General features: G+C 37.5%; 1 protein-coding gene across 11 annotated transcripts in view; it reads right to left on the bottom strand.

The window, feature by feature from the left end:
• SUPT3H (SPT3 homolog, SAGA and STAGA complex component) overlaps positions 1-17,664 on the bottom strand; it is a 266,154-nt gene that overhangs the window by 46,913 nt on the left and 201,577 nt on the right. For all 11 annotated transcript variants that reach the window (XM_027723068.2, XM_027722737.2, XM_039387279.1 and 8 more), the window contains 5 exons: positions 10,145-10,220; positions 7,379-7,491; positions 6,595-6,702; positions 5,933-6,121; positions 3,426-3,536 (listed from right to left, as the gene is read on the bottom strand). In XM_027723068.2, coding sequence (XP_027578869.1) covers positions 3,426-3,536; positions 5,933-6,121; positions 6,595-6,702; positions 7,379-7,491; positions 10,145-10,220 — 597 coding nt within the window. The remainder of the gene's footprint in view (positions 1-3,425; positions 3,537-5,932; positions 6,122-6,594; positions 6,703-7,378; positions 7,492-10,144; positions 10,221-17,664) is intronic.

Here is a 17,664-nt window from a genome sequence, read left to right as displayed (position 1 = left end):
AGTGTTCTTTTTGTTCAAACTAACATCCATCAAATGCCACTAAAGAATAAATTAACCAGCCCAACTCTTCTTCCAAAACTGCTTCATTAGGAACACTTATGACCAAATCAGAAGGAAGAGAGGGACGATCATGATTAAACAGCAGAACAGGGAAAGATTTGAAAAAACGTGTTGCATCTTAGGTCTGTCACACCAGGTAAAGGGATGAGGGAAAGGGAAGAGAAGAAACAAAGCAAAATTTCTTTGAATATGCATCCCAGGATGCTTGCTGACTGTGAGAGACCCTTGCCATACAGAATTCCTCGTGGAACATGTGGCTCACGGGCTTTTTCTTGCATAGAAAATTGCCAAAGAGAGGAAGTCACATATTAGCCCATGAATATCAAGAGGATATTTCAATGAACATTACCAGCAAAAAGTTTGCAGTTTGAGATGTCCATAAGAACATGTTATAAATTGTTATGCCAGATATTATTGCTACTAGTGCTGTTCACCTCTGTAATTGGTTTAATGTCTGAAAATACTCAGCATCTCCGTTTCTGTAAAATATGTCCCTCTAAAAAAAGCAATAGTTACCTAACAGTGCTGAAATACTTATTAATTCTCTTAAAACAATTTAAATTAATTTTCAGATAGTGACATAAGTGGTTTTGGGCTAAACAGTCACCAGCCCATCATTTAGGTGCATTTAGGAAACACACCTTGATTCTTCTGGGAAACCTCTTCACACATAGAAGCAAAGCACACCAGGACACTAACCTGGATGTTAAACACTGGATGCTGAATACAAATGACTCGTGGTGTATTCAGGAATAGCACCTTCCTGAAGTACTGAAAAACCATTAACGATTCCCAGGCAAGTGGATTTTAGCCATAATTGCTTAGTATTTAGCATTGGCCAAATTGCCAGAACAGCCCTTTGTTTCTCTCTCCCCATAAGAGTCTGAAAAAATTGAGAAAAGATGGGCAAAATGGAAAATATACAATCAAAATATCATAGAACCACAGCAAATCATACCTGCAAATCCATTACACAAAAATAACCTCTCCTCCTTCAAGGACTTACTTCCACCCAAATCCACACAGTGCATGACTCCATTGACACAATTCTCTATCCAGACATATCAGCACACAAAACTTTTTCATTCCTCAAGTCTGTTTTTCCCTAAGTACTGTTGGGATGCAATTGGTGGTTGTCTTTCTACATCACCCATCTTTGTGTAGGATAACACCTGATTGTTAGATTGCATTCTTCCAGTTAGAAAACCCATCCCCTACTGGTTTGGGTTGAGATATGAACCTTCTGAATACAGCAGGCCCTTGACAACTGTCTGCCTGTTGGTTACTACATTGATCCATAAAAATATCCATTATAGTGGCTGCAAAGAGATAGGGAAGGGTTTAGATCCTTCTGATACAGTTCTTCCCTCAGAGACTCAGACTTCTAATATAATGTCAAAGTTTTTCAGTACCTACACAGACTGTGTCACATAGTTCCTGTCTGAGAGCTGAGGAAATGGCCTTGTCTGATTATATAAAAATCTGTGGTAGGGCTATTAATCTCACTCCTCATGTTTGGTTAGACATATGCCATCAGACCTCTCCATCATTGAAGTCTATCTGTTGTAGAAGTTTTTTTATGTGGATTGCAGAGGTTACTCAGTGCTCTATCCACATTTCTGCCAAATTAAGACACAAATGTCATGATTATTGCAAGGACAAGTGTGATAGCAAAGTTATCCCCAAAGCTGCCAATGAGGGCACTGAGAGAAGTGGGCAGATGGACAGACCTAAATGCATACTCTGCAATAACTCTCAAAATGCTTTTCCTGAGCTTTCTCATTAAAAGCAGGATCATATTACAGCCCTACAACATCTGAATGCATCCAGGAGCTGACCCAAGATTCCCTCTCATTCTTGGCTTGTTGAGAGGGAACAAGATCTGCTCATCTCATCAACCACGTTGACAGTAAGTAATGTTAACAAATTAAATTGTTCAGTTAGCTGCCCTGTTTTGGGAAATTCATAAGGTTGGAGGACATAAAAAAACCCCAACCCAAACCAGAGGATTTTATTATAACTTGTGGTTGCAGAAAAAGTTAAACTTTGGTTAATAATTGACCAAACCACTTTTAGTAAGGGTCAGGCAAGGAAGACTCACCTTTCTGCAAGTTTATTTGAGCTTTTTGCTTCTTTATAATAAAGTTAAATACATTCTCTGCTTTCAGAAGCTATTGCCATGTTGTTAGCTACATCTCTTAGCACACTTCTGTTAAAGATATTTTTCTGTTTTGGACTAGAAATTCTATCCTATGCTTTACACGATATTAATCTGTCATTTCTGAGAGGGAAAATTATGTAAAGACAATTAATTGCAAATGTGTATTGCCTATCATTAATAAACCAAACATTCACTGTCATTTATAAAAGTGTTGATCAGTTTTGACGTTAGGAAAATAATTACTTCACATATTCATTTACTTTCTTTTTTTTTTTGTTCCTCACTTCTGAGGTCAGAGGCCACTATTTCTTTGATATTTATGGTCTTCATACACTTAATTTTTATATAGATGAACTTCCTCCAAATTCAGAATAATTTTCTTTTCCTAAAATCTCTTAAAAATTGGACAATTTCTTCCTGATTTTTAAAAGCTCAGTTCTAGTTTGGTGCTGTTTTTTTTTTGTTTCGTTTTTCCTATAATGATTTCTTTGACATTTATTGCTTCCCAAATGTAGATATTCTGAGGTAAACAGGATTTATGCCACTTGGAGGAGCAGATGAGAAGAAAATAACCCCAATTTATGACACTGGAGATGGACTGCTTTCACATTTTCATCAGCTGAGAAAATTAAATAAAGAATTCGTTTGGCTGCTCTGAACAATGGATTTGCAATTTGCATAGAAAAAATGATGGCAAAACCTCAGAACCCATCAGTGTTTTACCACAAGCTCAGTTCTATTACATTTCAGTGGAGGTTCAAAGTTGTCTAAAGAAACCATTCTCTTCTTTCTCCAACTGTAAATGTGACACTTGAGAGTTCAGCTTCCAATAGGAGCAGTATCTGACACACAACTAATTTTAGAATATAAAGTGCTCTTCCCCATATTGCAATACATATAATTTAAAATAACTGTAAACCTAAACTTTGGAAAAACAGAAGATTCAAGCACTAACAAAAAAGCATAATTTGTAATTGAAAGAAAATAATATTTAAAAGGAAAAAAAGAAACTTTTTTGTCCTTCCAAAAAGAGACAGAAATTACTAAGTTTTATTTCCCGAGAGAATTATGCCACTTTTATAAAGAAAATTACAGTCACCACAAATTGCTCTCAACAATTCCAAAGCTTCTTCATTCGACCACTTGAAAATCAAAGTTCTTTAAGATTATAAATATAACTTTTTATAACTCTGTTATTACGTACTGTGAATGGGGAAAGGGGGCCAATCTTGTGGCCGTAGCGTCGAATGGCCTCTCTGATGTGGCTGGGCTGGATGGCATCACTTTGAGCCTCTATACCACAGGCTGCAGTGCTCTGCAACAGAAAAACACATAAATTGTTACTAAATCAAAAACACACAACAGACCTACAGTGCATAAGGCATGAAAATAAACCTTTATAAAATGGAGCAATTTTTTTTTTCCTGAGGATACACATCATTGCTGCCACACATTACATTAGAGAGAAAAAGCTATTAACAAATTAAAGAGGACTTTTACATGAACTTTGCTTAAGAGACCCAAAGAACACCATGTTTGTCCTCTTAAATCTTTCACCTAGTGCTGCTGTGTGTTGCAATTGAAAAGAGCAGAAAATGTTCAAACTAAAATGAGAGGGTCATATAAGTCACACTGCAATAACCACAGAAACTATTTTTAAAACATTTCAGGCTCTTATTATGATGTCAAGGGGTGGGGAAAATATTGAACAAGCACCCTAAGTGGAAAGCAATTTGACACCAAAATCACCATTGAGTAACATCAGACTGAAATTTGAAGCTGAAACGTGACATAATGGTGTTAGAAGGAAGCAAAAAAAAAAAATTAATTACCTCAAATTGGAATGTTTTCAAATTTCAAATGACTTTTTGGATTATGGACCATAAACAGATAAAAAGAAGAACTCACTGGTGGTGGGGCACTGATTGTACAAAAGTTTCCTCAGGATTTCAAAACAAAAAGTTACTCTTTTCTCCTTGTTAGTCAATCTAAAATGCTGTTTTAGGCTCCACCTAAATCGCCAGAATTCAGATGACTTATCAGACGACGGCTTCTTGGCAACAAACTCATGAAAACTATATTAGTGAATGCACAGAGGATGACAAAAAGTTAAGTTATACACTTAAGTTTAATGAACACACATAGACAACCCCCTCATACATTCACATGATACACTAATGCTCTCAGATTGGGGATAGTTTTTGCAAAATGTTTTATTTTCCAGAGTGCTGAGTCCACTGGAGCCTGTGTGTACACACAGAATTATTCATAATACGATGGCAGATTCTTCCCTTGCTGATTGACACTCATAAAGGAAATATGAAACTCAAATATGTTTTGCTGGACTGGGCCTTCATAGCCTAAAAATAACATTCTTCACCAAGTTAACTTGTTTGTCTCAATGCCTCAGTTATATCCAGTAGATACCTAACCAAATTGGATAAGTCAGGAGAGCTTTTCATTAAAACTGTGCACTTTTTGGAATACAATTGTTTTAAAAGGCATTAAGCAAAACACTAAGAATTTAAAATAAACTCATAACACCAGCAAAATATAATGTATCAAAAACTAGATTGCCAGCTGAATTCCTGGTCCTAGGAATGATAATGGAAATCAGCCACAGAAACAAAACGTAATGAAATGTAATACAAAAAAGGAAGAGGAAAATCAGAAGTTTTCTGAAAGGTTTTTAGGATTCACTAATAGCTTTCTAACTGGAGTATAAGGACAGCCATAAAGTTGAACATATTAGGAGAAAGAAGGAGAAAATACATCTTTTTCTGTCTATTACTATAAAATCTATAAAAATCACCAGGTTTACTCTGAAAAATGAGTATTTTTTAATAATAAAACACATGACAGAATCCCAAGTCACTCCATTGCTTTGAAGCAGAATGAGCACTATCACATTTTTTTCAAAACAGCCCCAAGTGACTGAGACAGGGCTTCCTATCCAGTTTATTTAATCAAATCTATTTCCCTTGTGGTTTTAAGGTACATATATCCCTCTCAGACAGAACACTAAGACTCTACAACAGCAGACAAGAATTGCAACATCTACATTTCACACTCTGCATATGAAATATCTGTATTTTATGCAAAGTAAACAAATATTTAGCTTGAATGCAACAAACTGGCATAAAAATAAAGTCAGGCAGAGTTGTTACAGGCTGCTGGGAGTAGGAAAATCACAAGTACCTCTTTTTCTACTTTGCTTATGTTTTGACCCTTAAAACCTATGCTTGCTGCCACTGCCAGAGCAGGGGATGGTGATTTGGGGTGGTGACTCCTGCTGTCGCTGTAGAAGAGCAGGTTATCTGAGCAGTAGCATATGTTACCTTAACAAAACTCAGTTTGCAGGGAAGCTTTAGCCTAGTTCTAATGGAAAAAACACCAAACCACACATTTGGCTTTACAATAACAGTAGTTAATATGTGATACAGGTTAAAATTAATATTTAAAATGAGACCCATTATTTACTGTGAGGGTGGTGAGGCCCTGGCACAGGTTGTCAAGACAAGGTTTTGGATGACCCATCCCTGGAAGTGTTAAAGGCCAGACTGGATGGGGCTCTGAACAACCTGGACGAGATGGTCTTTAAGGTCCCTTCCAACCCAAACCATTATTTGATTGTGTACTGATTTCCTGAAGATGTTTTGGTTTCTTTTTCTTTTTTTTTTTTTTTTAATCCCAGGCTTGTGCACCAAATACCTTTTTTCTTTTCCTTTGTTTGGATTTGGTAGAGTCCTGTCCAATTCCACCATTCCCCAAGCCTCCTGATGGGGTTTTCCCAAGGTGTTGCTGTCCTGCTGATGCTGGGGGGGTGGGTGTAGGAGGTGGTGTGTTTTCAGGAGAGTCAAGACTGGTCTTCACACTGGTAGATTGCCCTAAGAGATGTGGCTATAAAAGCAAGATGTCAAACAGACATTATATAATCAAATCACAAAAAAACCACCCCAATTATTGCCTTCTTAGATTTCCTCTTAGAAGAGATGTAATGCCAAATTTGGGTCCCTCATTCCAGAAGTAATTAGAATATCTATATTATAGCAATGCAATACAGCACGTGGTGCACTTGCCAATTTTGAAAACTTCAATTTCCAAATCTGCAATAGAGAGAGCCTTGAATGCTGAGAGAAGGAATTTCCACCGAAGAAAAGAGGATTTGCATTTAATTATAAAGGCGCTGCTAAGAATTTAACATTCAGAACTATAATTTAATGTCTTTCCATCTAAATCCATAACTTCGAAGTTCATAAACTCCACAACAGAAAGTTTGTATCAATACCAGAATCAATAACGTCTACTTCGGAAGAAAATACATCTGAAAGTAAAACATAAAAAGCATTAGTAAGTGAACAAGCAAGTTTTACCTCAGTAGAATTGTGGTACTGTATGAAGGTGGCAGATATGGCATGACTGAATGGGTCACCAGCTTTGGGAGCCATGTCCTGTTTAACCAAAAGGGCCAAGTCCACCAGCTGGAGAGGCAAAACAGAGGGGGGTTACAAATGCCATTGCAACAATGAGTGAGGGGTTGTGGGTTGAGGCAGAATATTCTTAGTGTTTCTCAGCTGAAAACAAAATTATTCAGAGATATTTCAGCCTAAGGAACCTTTCTTTTCCACTTCTGTAAATATATGGAGCAATCTATCTACCCAAGAGGGCTCGGCTTGGCACTAAGGTAACATTTTGTTTTCCAGGAAATCCTTCTTTATAATCCAATTGTGCAATGGGGTTGAATGAGCCTCAGCACACTGCCAGAGGTCACATAGCAAAGTATGTGGTTTCAGTTTGGACTTGAATAAAGTTCGTGCTGGACTCCACTCTCCTCTGTAGCCATTATAAAACATTTCTATTTGTGTATCAGAGGGGTGAGTACAGTATAGTCCACATCAGTCATCCAGGACAGACAGGATTTCTAAGCTGGTCTAATGGAAGGTGTCCCTGCCCTTGGCAGGAGGGGGTTGGAACTAGATGAGATTGAAGGTTCCTTCCAACCCAAACCATTCTTTGATTCCATGAATCCAGTTAGCTTGGTTAGTTGAAGCAGTGACTGCACTTCTGAAGGGGCTCACAACCCTGTCACTGAGGCTGAAGGACATCCAAGAGTAATTAATTTATTTTAATTAGAGTTCAGGCAGCAGAGTCCCTTACCTGGGCCACAGTCTCGTATGCTAAATATGCCAAAATCTCCATTGCAACTGCATTTGGCTTTATTTCCATACTGCTACAGTCCAACCAGTCACGAAATTTGGATGCTTTCTTTGCTGTCATTTAAAACCATAGGGGGAAAAGGAAAAGTTAACAACAGGTAGGTCCAAATAATCAATTTTTTGGGTAACAGAAATACTGAAAATGTGGAACAATTAGTGTGAGTGTGATTTGATTGATCAAGGAAGGAATTACCAAAGTGGAACCTGTGGGTGAAGACTTATTTCATACACAGCAATCTGGAGACCCATAAGCACATGGACTAAAGAGAAAAAAAACACAAGGTAATCAATCATACAGAAGATTTAAAACAATGAAGGGTCAACCTCAGAGGAGTGTAGACAGAACAAACCTGATTTGGAATGTATTGTAGAAGGAATAACGATGAATTAGAGAAAGCACTGAAAGAAATCAATACAAATACGAGCCCAGATAAAATTGATATAATTTTATTAACAAGAGCAAAGACAAATGAAGAAGGACAGAAGAAATCAGCAGTCCTGGTGTTAACCATACAGGGGTTAGGTGCTGACAGGGGAGTCAAAATGATTTGTAGATGAGTGTTTTTTAAATGTGCTTTGGTTAAAAAGAAATAAGGATAGATGTGGATCTGCAAATGATCAACATCCACATGAGAACTTCACGCTGGTAATGGATGAGATCACTTTGGAGAAAGGGCAGAGAAAAATACAGAACAGAGAAACATTGTATTTGCTTATAGAGTAAAAGGAGGAAAAAAAAGGATGATCTTACTTAGGTCAATGGTGGACAAGATGATCACAGAAATGTGGGGATAGAAAGAGTTGTTAAGACAGAGGTCTTAATGAGGGCTTTGTGAGACAGGACAACCAAAATGAAGTGATTACAAGGTGAAGAACCATCTGAAACAGCTCTTTCAACCTGCTTTCAACTAGGACTAAAAAGCTACCCATGTCAGGTGTTAAACAGAAAACAGGTGTAAATAAATGGTTATTTTTATTTAGGAGGGAATGAGAAGGCTACATGGGGTCATTAAGGAAAGTAAAAAAAATAAAAAGAAAGAAATATGAGAAGTGTGAAGGTGACAGAAGAACCACAAAATGTTCCCTACAATTAAAATTTGTAGATCTGTAGTACTCGATCCTTTGATGGAAATTTTCTTTTGCCTGTCTTTAAAAGTGCACAGAAATATCTGGAGCTGTGTTTATTAATATATATTTTTAGAACAGGTTTCTTGAAGTCCCTTCCAGGTTTATTCTCTTACGACACAGTTTTTATGGGTTTATATTACAGTAAAAAGGGTTTTCTTCTTTAAACACAGTAATACATTCAATTTTTACTAAAATATAAGAAAAGAAGTTAAAAAATAGCTTTTATGTTAGTTTTGAACAAATGTTCTGCATGGCACTTATTATGTTCTATCTAATTGAGCTCATGTTATGCAATTGAATTTCTGTCTGAGTTTCTCTTGCTACTATCTTCTAACCACTGTAATTTTCATATTCTTTAATGACATTAAATGTCAGTGAAAAAGAACTTTATAGATATGGTCATTTAAAAACATTGTGAAAATAGCACTGAGATATTTTTATAGATCACAATCCCCTGGTCAGCAACATTCAATTTTATTTCTCAAATTTAAGATTTCTATTTGTTCTGTGTCCAGATGGCAATTTTTGGGTTTTCAAAATTACTTTATCACAAACCTCTCATTTCCTCAAGTTGCCCTAATCTGACGTATCATTTATCTAATGGCTCACAGATGTGTGATGCCAAATTATAACTAAACATAAAAAACATATTGAATTAAGAAAAGAAATGCTTGCAAAACATGTTTTCCTACGTTTGCTGACATTTGCTGATGCAGAACAGTATCTCAAATGTGTCATTTTTTGGCCATAAATGAGTCACTCTTTCTTTGAATTTAAAAGGAAGAACAAGATAAGGTCTCTCCTTTAAAGACACCATTGTGTTCAAGTCTGTGTTGTAGGATCATGTGCTGTTTTGTCATGATTTTTACTGGCTCCTTTGCCTCCTTTTCTCTGACATTTGACCTAAAACCTTAGTCATCACTTAACCGCTTCTGTAATGATGTTTTGCTACATGATCAAGCCCATTAATTTACAGCTCATTATAGTCATGGCCCACAAGTACTTCTAGTAAGTTGGTTTTCAGTGCTAGAAAAGCCCTAATTCTGTCATCATGTTATTAGTGTTGGAATGGCGTATACTGATGAACTTGGCTAATGTTGAACAAATTCCACAGCAGGAGCTTACAGCTTAAAATAGAAGAGTCTCTTTAGTAAGTTCTTTGTGTCTCTGCGGATCGGGAAATAAAAGCAGAACTTGCTGCTCTTCTCTAATTTTAGATGCGTTCCGAAAAACCTGCAACCATGAAACTTCCTAATATGCCAACTTTGACACCACCATGACAACTTGAGGCAAGTGGTGGTTTTAATCCATTAACTCCTTACCAGTTCTATGGTCCTCACCAGCACAGTATCCCAGCACATGGAAAGCTTGGTAGATATTCAAATAAAATACTCTGCCCGATACAGCCCGAAACTGCTAAATTAACTGTTCCCAGGAGTTATGCAGAGAAAGAATTTAAAGTTTTATTATTGAGGATGAAACAAAAGTGCTTTCAAAAAACACGAGGTTCTGGTGTGCTCTCTATTACATGAAATAATAATCAAACATCTCCATACAGTGCAGCCATTATAATACTTACAAAAACTCAATTGCCGACTTTCACAGAATTCTGCATACTGGACTGAGTCCATGGCTCGTGTTTGTCTTTCTGCTCTCTGACAAAAGAGTAAAAGTACATGATGTACCTTATTCCAACAAGAACTGCATTCCACAACAGAAATTACAGCGCCAAAGCGCCCTCGCCACAACCTTGAAGCAACCCTCCTAAATTAAACATGCATTGAACAAGTCAAGATGAAGAAATATAAACCACAGATGGGTTATTAGTCTTGTGAGTTAAATTTCCCACAGGAGGGTGTCAATTCCTATTTTACAAACCTGCCTGCACACGGCTCACCCTCAGGGATGAGGGTTGAGGCGGGAGAGGCGCTGAGCAGCCTGCCCTGACTGAGGGGCACGTTTAAACTGAAGCACATGAGCCCTCTGCCCACGTGCTTACAGGTGACCAGACAAATACAACGCTCTCCTGGATCGAGGCCAACACGTTCTGCACTCTGCAGAACTGAACCCATGTGCATTTAAATTGTGAAATGAATAAATTCCATCACATTGAAGATGTGCCAGATGGAGAAGAGCATTAAAATGCCCCTTCCCACTCTCAATACACAGTAACAAATAAGTGGTAAATGTATCTGTTTCTATTTTTTGACTGTTAATGAATGCTTGAGTTTTTATACTTCTGAACACCTCAGGAAAAGGAAGGAAATTAGACTGAATTAGAGCTTGTTCAAGAAAAACACCTTAAAATGTTCACTGTTCCATTTAAGAATGTATTTCACATGGGGTCCCATGACAACCAAAAGAGTGTATCTCAAAAGAGACAAGGTACGAAACCATAAATATTACACACACCCTCCCTTCCACATATATATGATGCCATAATTGAATCATGGTTGAAGCAGCACTGAAGTTTGTGGTCAGGTTTGAACACGTGCTTGAGCTCTGTTTACTTCAACAGAGCAGGGGGTGATTTTCACAAGGTAAGCATTTAGTCTCCACAAGAGATTAAATCCTTCCCGTAATGAGAGGCAGGAAGCAGCAGTCAGATTAAAAGGAATGATTATCCTTGTCAGAAGCAGACAACTTACTTCAATCTCTCAATCAAGTAGATTGTCTTAAACAACAAGGAAATGAATGTAACTGTCTTTGAAACTATAACTCAGTGACTAAATCATCACACCTGGTAAGAACAGTCACTGTGGATACAAAGTGGGATCAGGAGTGGCTGATGGCACCAACACTGTACTTGTACAGCTCAAGAAACCATCCATAAAGTAGGTAAAGCACAGGTGTGTCCACACCAAGGACAAAAAACAATAGGAAAATCCACATGCACACGCAACAGAAATTTTGCTCTGACTCCCTGTGCACTTTCACATTCGATGAAATCGAAATCGCAGAGTTCTTTAATCTCATTTAATGGAAAACCAAAGGGATACTGGTCAGTCAATTTGGAGACATATGTTATCTATATAAGCTGCATTTGGCCTAAGCAATTCTCAAAAAGAAAATAAAATTAGTACTTCAAATACACAGTTTCCTCCTCTGTTTTCTGCCTTTTAGGTCACTCTTCTATGACGGTTCAATCCATCACTTATGAGGTCAGGTTGACAGTCAACATATTCAATTTAGCTGTAAACTAAACTACAAACTGACCAGGAACACACCTGGATAGCCCTTCTTTTCTTCTTTTCTCTATCCAGTCAATCATTTCCACTGTATTTGGACTTTTAGTCACTAGGATAGAAACTGTTCTACTTAGGTATTTTCCAGTTCTATGCACACTTCTGGCATCTTTGACTACATTTTCTGGAGCTGCCATTTCAGGTTACTAAAAATTTTCAGTTAATCCATTCCATCAAGACATTAAGGAAGTCTAGACTGAGTTTGTATCCTTTAAAAATAATTTTCACAATGCATGCTGCAAAACTTCAACCCATTACAGAGCTCAATTTTGCCTCTAAATTAATTCAGCCAAACTTCTGAAAATAGAAGGCATCACCAAAATCATCTAATCTGAACTTCTGCATAGCACAGGACACTTCTCACAAAATTCATCCTAGAAATGGTAGTCTTACATTCCTTGTGTAATTTTACTGTATGCTTTAGAAAAGCATCTAATTTGGGGTTTTAGTTTTTCACATAGTAAGAGATTACATCTTCAAATAATTAAAAAAGCTAATTTTTTATGCAATGTGGTTTAAATTCTGTAATAATTTGTCTCTCTGGTAGTCAGAAATTACTATTTGGGTACTACCAGATAATAAGGAAATAATTTAACCTGAGGTGGTTCATCAAACAGACTGAGCTTCTCTATGACAATCCTCCCTCTAGAAGTCTCTAGTCCAACCTCCCAGCTTAAACGAGGACTCTTGCCCAAACCACTGGAATTCAGCTATGGCTTTCTCTAGCAAAGTCTCAAACATCACCAAGGACAGAGATTTTATGGCATCCATCATGTACTGATGCACAGGGTTACCCTGTCCCAGATGCAGAAACTCAGTGAGGTTCTGTTGGTTCAACTCTGAGAGTTTTCAGGACCTGTGTGGCCTGAAGCTCCATCAAGCAGTGTGCCAGCTGCTCTTAATTTAGAACCATCAACATATCTACAGAACGTGTATTCTGCCTTTTTGGCCACATTTTGGTCCACACCGTTGATGAAGATATTGAACACTATGGGCCCCAGTATCAATACTGGGATATTCCTTTTTTTTCTGTTGCCACCTGTATGTCAAGCCTTCACAATCAGCAGTCCCAGGGATTTAAAACCCCTTGCAAAAACAAGGAAGGCATGGAAAACCAAAATGACATGACAAAGAAAAAAGGCATGTAGAAATTTGACAAGGATACTTTCACTTTTACTGACATTCCATAAGGTAATATGGGAACTGCAAAACCAGATTCATCCCCAGAGCAGTTATGTTTAAATTAAATGATTTAGCAATGGTTACTCTCAGCAGATAGACTACAAAGCTCTGAAAATCCATACTGTCAAAGGCTACAAGTTTCATTAAAAGTATTACAAGTTTCTTTATAAGTGCAAAAACTCAAAAGTTTTATTAAAAGAGAGGTGCTGCTGAGGGATTTTTCCAATAAAGTCTAAATTTCTCATTACAAGTTGTCTACAGTAGTTGTCTAAACACTGGACTTAATGTTATTCTTAAATACTAAATAAATACTTACAATTACTGTCTCTCTGTATGAATATTTTTAATTTAGTAAAATTACCTACACATATGTGAAATAAAACTGTTTTCTGCCTTCAATTCTGTCTTTAAAGTAATTCTTTCTTCAAGGTGGATTCTCATGCGATGCTCTAAAGCACCACCAAAGAAAACAGTGATTGTCATAAATGACTGGTCTCTATTTTCTTCCTAACGCATTTTAACAAAAAAAACCCCCACCATATCCTGGCATGGAACCTCACAGTTCAAGGGATAAGGAGAGCCATTCCATCAGTCCTACCAGTGTTGGAATAGTCTATAAATAACCAGCTAATGCAGGAGAAATGAACAGAGGGATAGTACTATTGTATCATCTTTAAGGAAACACCCAAGCAAAAGAAAACAGCAGATCATCTTTCCTCTTCACATCTCAACATCACAAACAGTACTTTTTTTCTCTTACACCATCCCTGCTTTGAAAAAATGTTATGTTCCCCTACCTTTGCATTTCTAAGGTATATTTTATAAACTCAAAATGAATCAATAACATGAAATAAAAAGGGAGAAGAAAGAGAAAGAGAGAATGAGCACATCACTGTGAACACAGAATGACTCCAGGTCAAAGGAGTTTAAAGAAAATGGCATTCAGTATTGGAGAAGAAGTCACAGAAACTTTAAGTTTAAATAACTTTATCTGTAAGTAATGCTTTCTTTTAAGCCTAAAGAATACTCACTCATTCTTTTTTTCACAGTCTTTGGGTTTTTTTTTTTCAACTATTTTTTCTTGAAAACAAGAAATGATACAAGATGTTCTAACTGAGAAACAACTTCAATTTTATGCAAGTGAAATTTTCCAAATTCTGTTGTTGGAAAGAGTAGCAAGTCACTCCAACAGGACTGAAGTCCTCTTTCATCAGCATAAAAGCCAGTTTGCTGGGAATCTTTCCTACATGAAGAAACAGTGAAACTCCTGATGATACACCACCTTGAAGCAATCTCAGCTGGAAAGCAGACACAGTAAGTTACAGCAACGACACTGCTCAGCTGGTTTATCAAAAGAATTAAAAATAGATAGTTTTTACTCCCTCTCTAGTAGTACCAGTCACTCTAAGCAGTTAAGAAGCTGACTTATGTGGTGTATAGCAGAGTTAAAATACTTTGCCTGCTTTCCTTGGAACATGCTGAAGGATGCAGTAGATAGGACCTGGCACAGTAAACGTCTGCTTAGTCTTCCAAAAATGTGTTGCATTATATCTTTCTTTCAGTATAAAAAAAAACAAAAAGGGAAAGGAAAGAAAAGGTAAAGAGTTGCATGTTGTCGCCTCCCATCCAGGATGAAAAATAACCTTATTTTTTATTCCATTTTAAAGCTTTCACACTTGACATACAAAGCTCTTTGTGTGGGGGGAAGGCAAGAGGCCAAACATTAACTTGCTTACCGACTACTCCGTGTTTGGAGGAAATGTGCCGAGGAGCTGCTAAGCTGGAACATCTGAGAAACATTGGAGGCATGGTTGGACACCCCTGTGTTTGGCAACAATGTTAAGGATGAAGGCTCTGGCTTCCCAAACCACTCACATATTCATCTTGTGGCGTGATTTCCTGATTCCCTTTGCTCAAGACCTCTCATTGTGTGCCTATCACAGCTTCCAAGGAGCCAGGTGGCTACACCAGGGAAGAGCAAAGCTGCCCTGCAATGGCCGATATTACCAAAATAGTATGTTAAATAATTTATTTTTTATTTACACTAGAGAATAACAGGGCACTGTGTGCTGTACCTGAGAGCTCTGGGGTTGGAGGACAAAACCAGCAGGGTGATGGAGGCCCAAACTGTAGGGTGGTTGTAGGGCCACAGAGATGCTCCAAGGGCTGGAGCCCCTTTGCTCTGGAGACAGGCTGGGAGAGCTGGGAGTGTTCACCTGAAGAAGATCCAGGGAGACCTTAGAGCCCCTTTCAGTGCCTAAAGGGGCTCCAAGAAAGCTGGAGAGGGACTTGAGACAAGGGCCTGGAGTCACAGGACAAGCGGGAATGGCTTCAAACTGACAGAGGGCAGGGTTAGATGGGATATGAGGAAGAACTTCTTTCCTGTGAGGGTGGTAAGGCCCTGGCACAGGTTGTCCAGAGAGAAGCTGTGGATGTCCCATCCCTGAAAATGTTCAAGGCCAGGTTGGATGGGACTTGGAGCAACCTGGTGTACTGGAAGGTGTCCCTGCCCATGGCAGGGGCTTGGAAAGAAATGGTCTTTTAAGGTTCCTTCCAAACCAAACCATTCAGTTTTTCTGTGAAAAATTACCTAGATTAAAAAAAATAATCTGAGAAATAAAGTAAAAGGTAGCTCAGTATTGAGGTGTTTACAAAATATGCTGAAAATACACTTTTAGTCTTCTGTATCTCGACATTATCTGAGATTATCACTATCTGAAGACTTTTGCTACATAAAGGAAAAAAGTATTTACTCTTCTGAGAATCACTTGAATTAGTAAGCAAAGGAAAAAAAGGAGTTTAAGCTTCAAAGTTCTAGCTTACTCAGAGTTTTATACAGAAAATAAAAATGCCACTTGGGGAAAGGTCAATAGCTTTTGTAATGTAATACTTGATTTGGCTATAAAGTACACACATACAGGGAATTTTTTTACCCACCCCTTATAGAACATACCATACATTCTGTAGCAACCATTAAGCTGAACGAGTCCACATAGCAAACTTGAGGCTTTTGACATAATACTGGTTTTGAGTGCTCATGTGTTTAGTGCAAAGTGCCCAATATTAGAAGAAAAGATGAGGTCTTTTTCTGGCAGACCAAGGTGATCTCAATTTTAATGTACGTTCACAGTAAAAACAGTTTTGCTTTTTTCTCTACAATATTTTTAACCTCATTCCCTGCAATAAACAGAGTTTAAGGCCTTAAGAACCTTAAAAATCCTAATTGTTACAGAGATTTTAAGGATATACAACTGTAAATGACAAGGAAAAAACCCTGTGTATGATTACAAATATTAAATATTAGTTAAAATATAATTTTAAAATAAAATTATAATTCTTTATTATAGAAAATTGGTGATTCTCTGTCCAGGGACAAAAGATGGGATTCACTTGAAGAACTGAAGATATCTACAGTATCCTAATTAGTCATCCAAAGTCGCTTTATAGTAAAAAAGGTATTACACACTTTCAGTGAGCAGCTTCATCCTAAATTCACTGTTTAAAATGTCAGATGAATGACATCTGTGAATTTATCTGAAGTTCGCCTACCGTGGGTATCACCAAGGGAGCCCTGGGGACACCAGTTTAGGTCTGCAAATCCACGGCACACACATCCTCAGAAAAGCAGGATGAATCCTCCTCTATTGAGTGAGGAGTGAAGAACAACATCACCAAGAGGGCAACTTCCATTTCAGGGCCAAGCAAAAGCCCAGACTAAAGGATGACTCAGTAAATTTGGTTCCTGCTCTGAGCTCAAAGCAATTCAAGTCCAAACAAAGGCGGCTTTGTACCCGGCTGTGTGTTAACTCCATTCATCTCCCTCAAACTATGAAACGTGTAATCTAACAAAGTATGTGCAGATAAAGGGGGGGAAGGGAGCTGGTAAGACTATTTAAGATTATGTAAAAATTTCAAGGGAATTATGAAGAAAGAAAGCAAATGAAATTGCACAGACAATAACAAAATGAATGGATTAATTCCCAGCAGTCATGATCTCATTGCTTAAGGAATAAATAAAACTGACCTCCTGATAGGGACTTGTTGCCCCCGTAATACTTTGCCCTTAAACATATGCAAAATCTACACATACTGTATTCATTTGAAACAGTTCCATATCATAGCCAAATTCCTTGTCCAAATTTATTACTGCTAGTCTGAAATGTGGAGCTGGAACCTGGAAACGAAACATTTCCATTTCATGGAATATCTTTGATTTCTACAGGAAAATATTTTTTTCTTCTATAATAAGTATCATAGTGAATTCTGTAAAACTATGTGTTAAATTTATGGCTATCTTCTACCAGTGCTTTCCAAAAAACATAAAATAATTCTGAATAAACTATGCTACTAAATAAAAAAAGTTATGGGAGATATATTGATATATTAATAAACCAAGACTACTGACTTCCCTCACTTTTCTGTTTGAGGACATTGTAGCACTTTACTGTGGTTTCCATCTGGCTGTACATCAAAAACTTGACATACCATGTTAATATTAGGATACCTTTATATCTTCTGGATAACATTCCTCTGAAAATTTATCCTGACTCTGTATCCATTCATAAATGAGGTTTATATAAACAGCTTTAGCATCTCACCAGTAAACCCTCCAGTCATCAAAACACTCATCACTGCAACGTCTGGAGATACAGAGAGCAAAGCAGACCCATTT

Source organism: Pipra filicauda, unplaced genomic scaffold, assembly GCF_003945595.2.
Source record: "Pipra filicauda isolate LSUMZ 115617 unplaced genomic scaffold, ASM394559v2 scaffold54_size4384275_pilon, whole genome shotgun sequence".
In the NCBI taxonomy this organism is placed as follows: Eukaryota; Metazoa; Chordata; class Aves; order Passeriformes; family Pipridae; genus Pipra; species Pipra filicauda.
The sequence above is the reverse complement of the archived record's forward strand: the minus strand, read 5'-3'. Positions and strand labels throughout refer to the sequence as shown.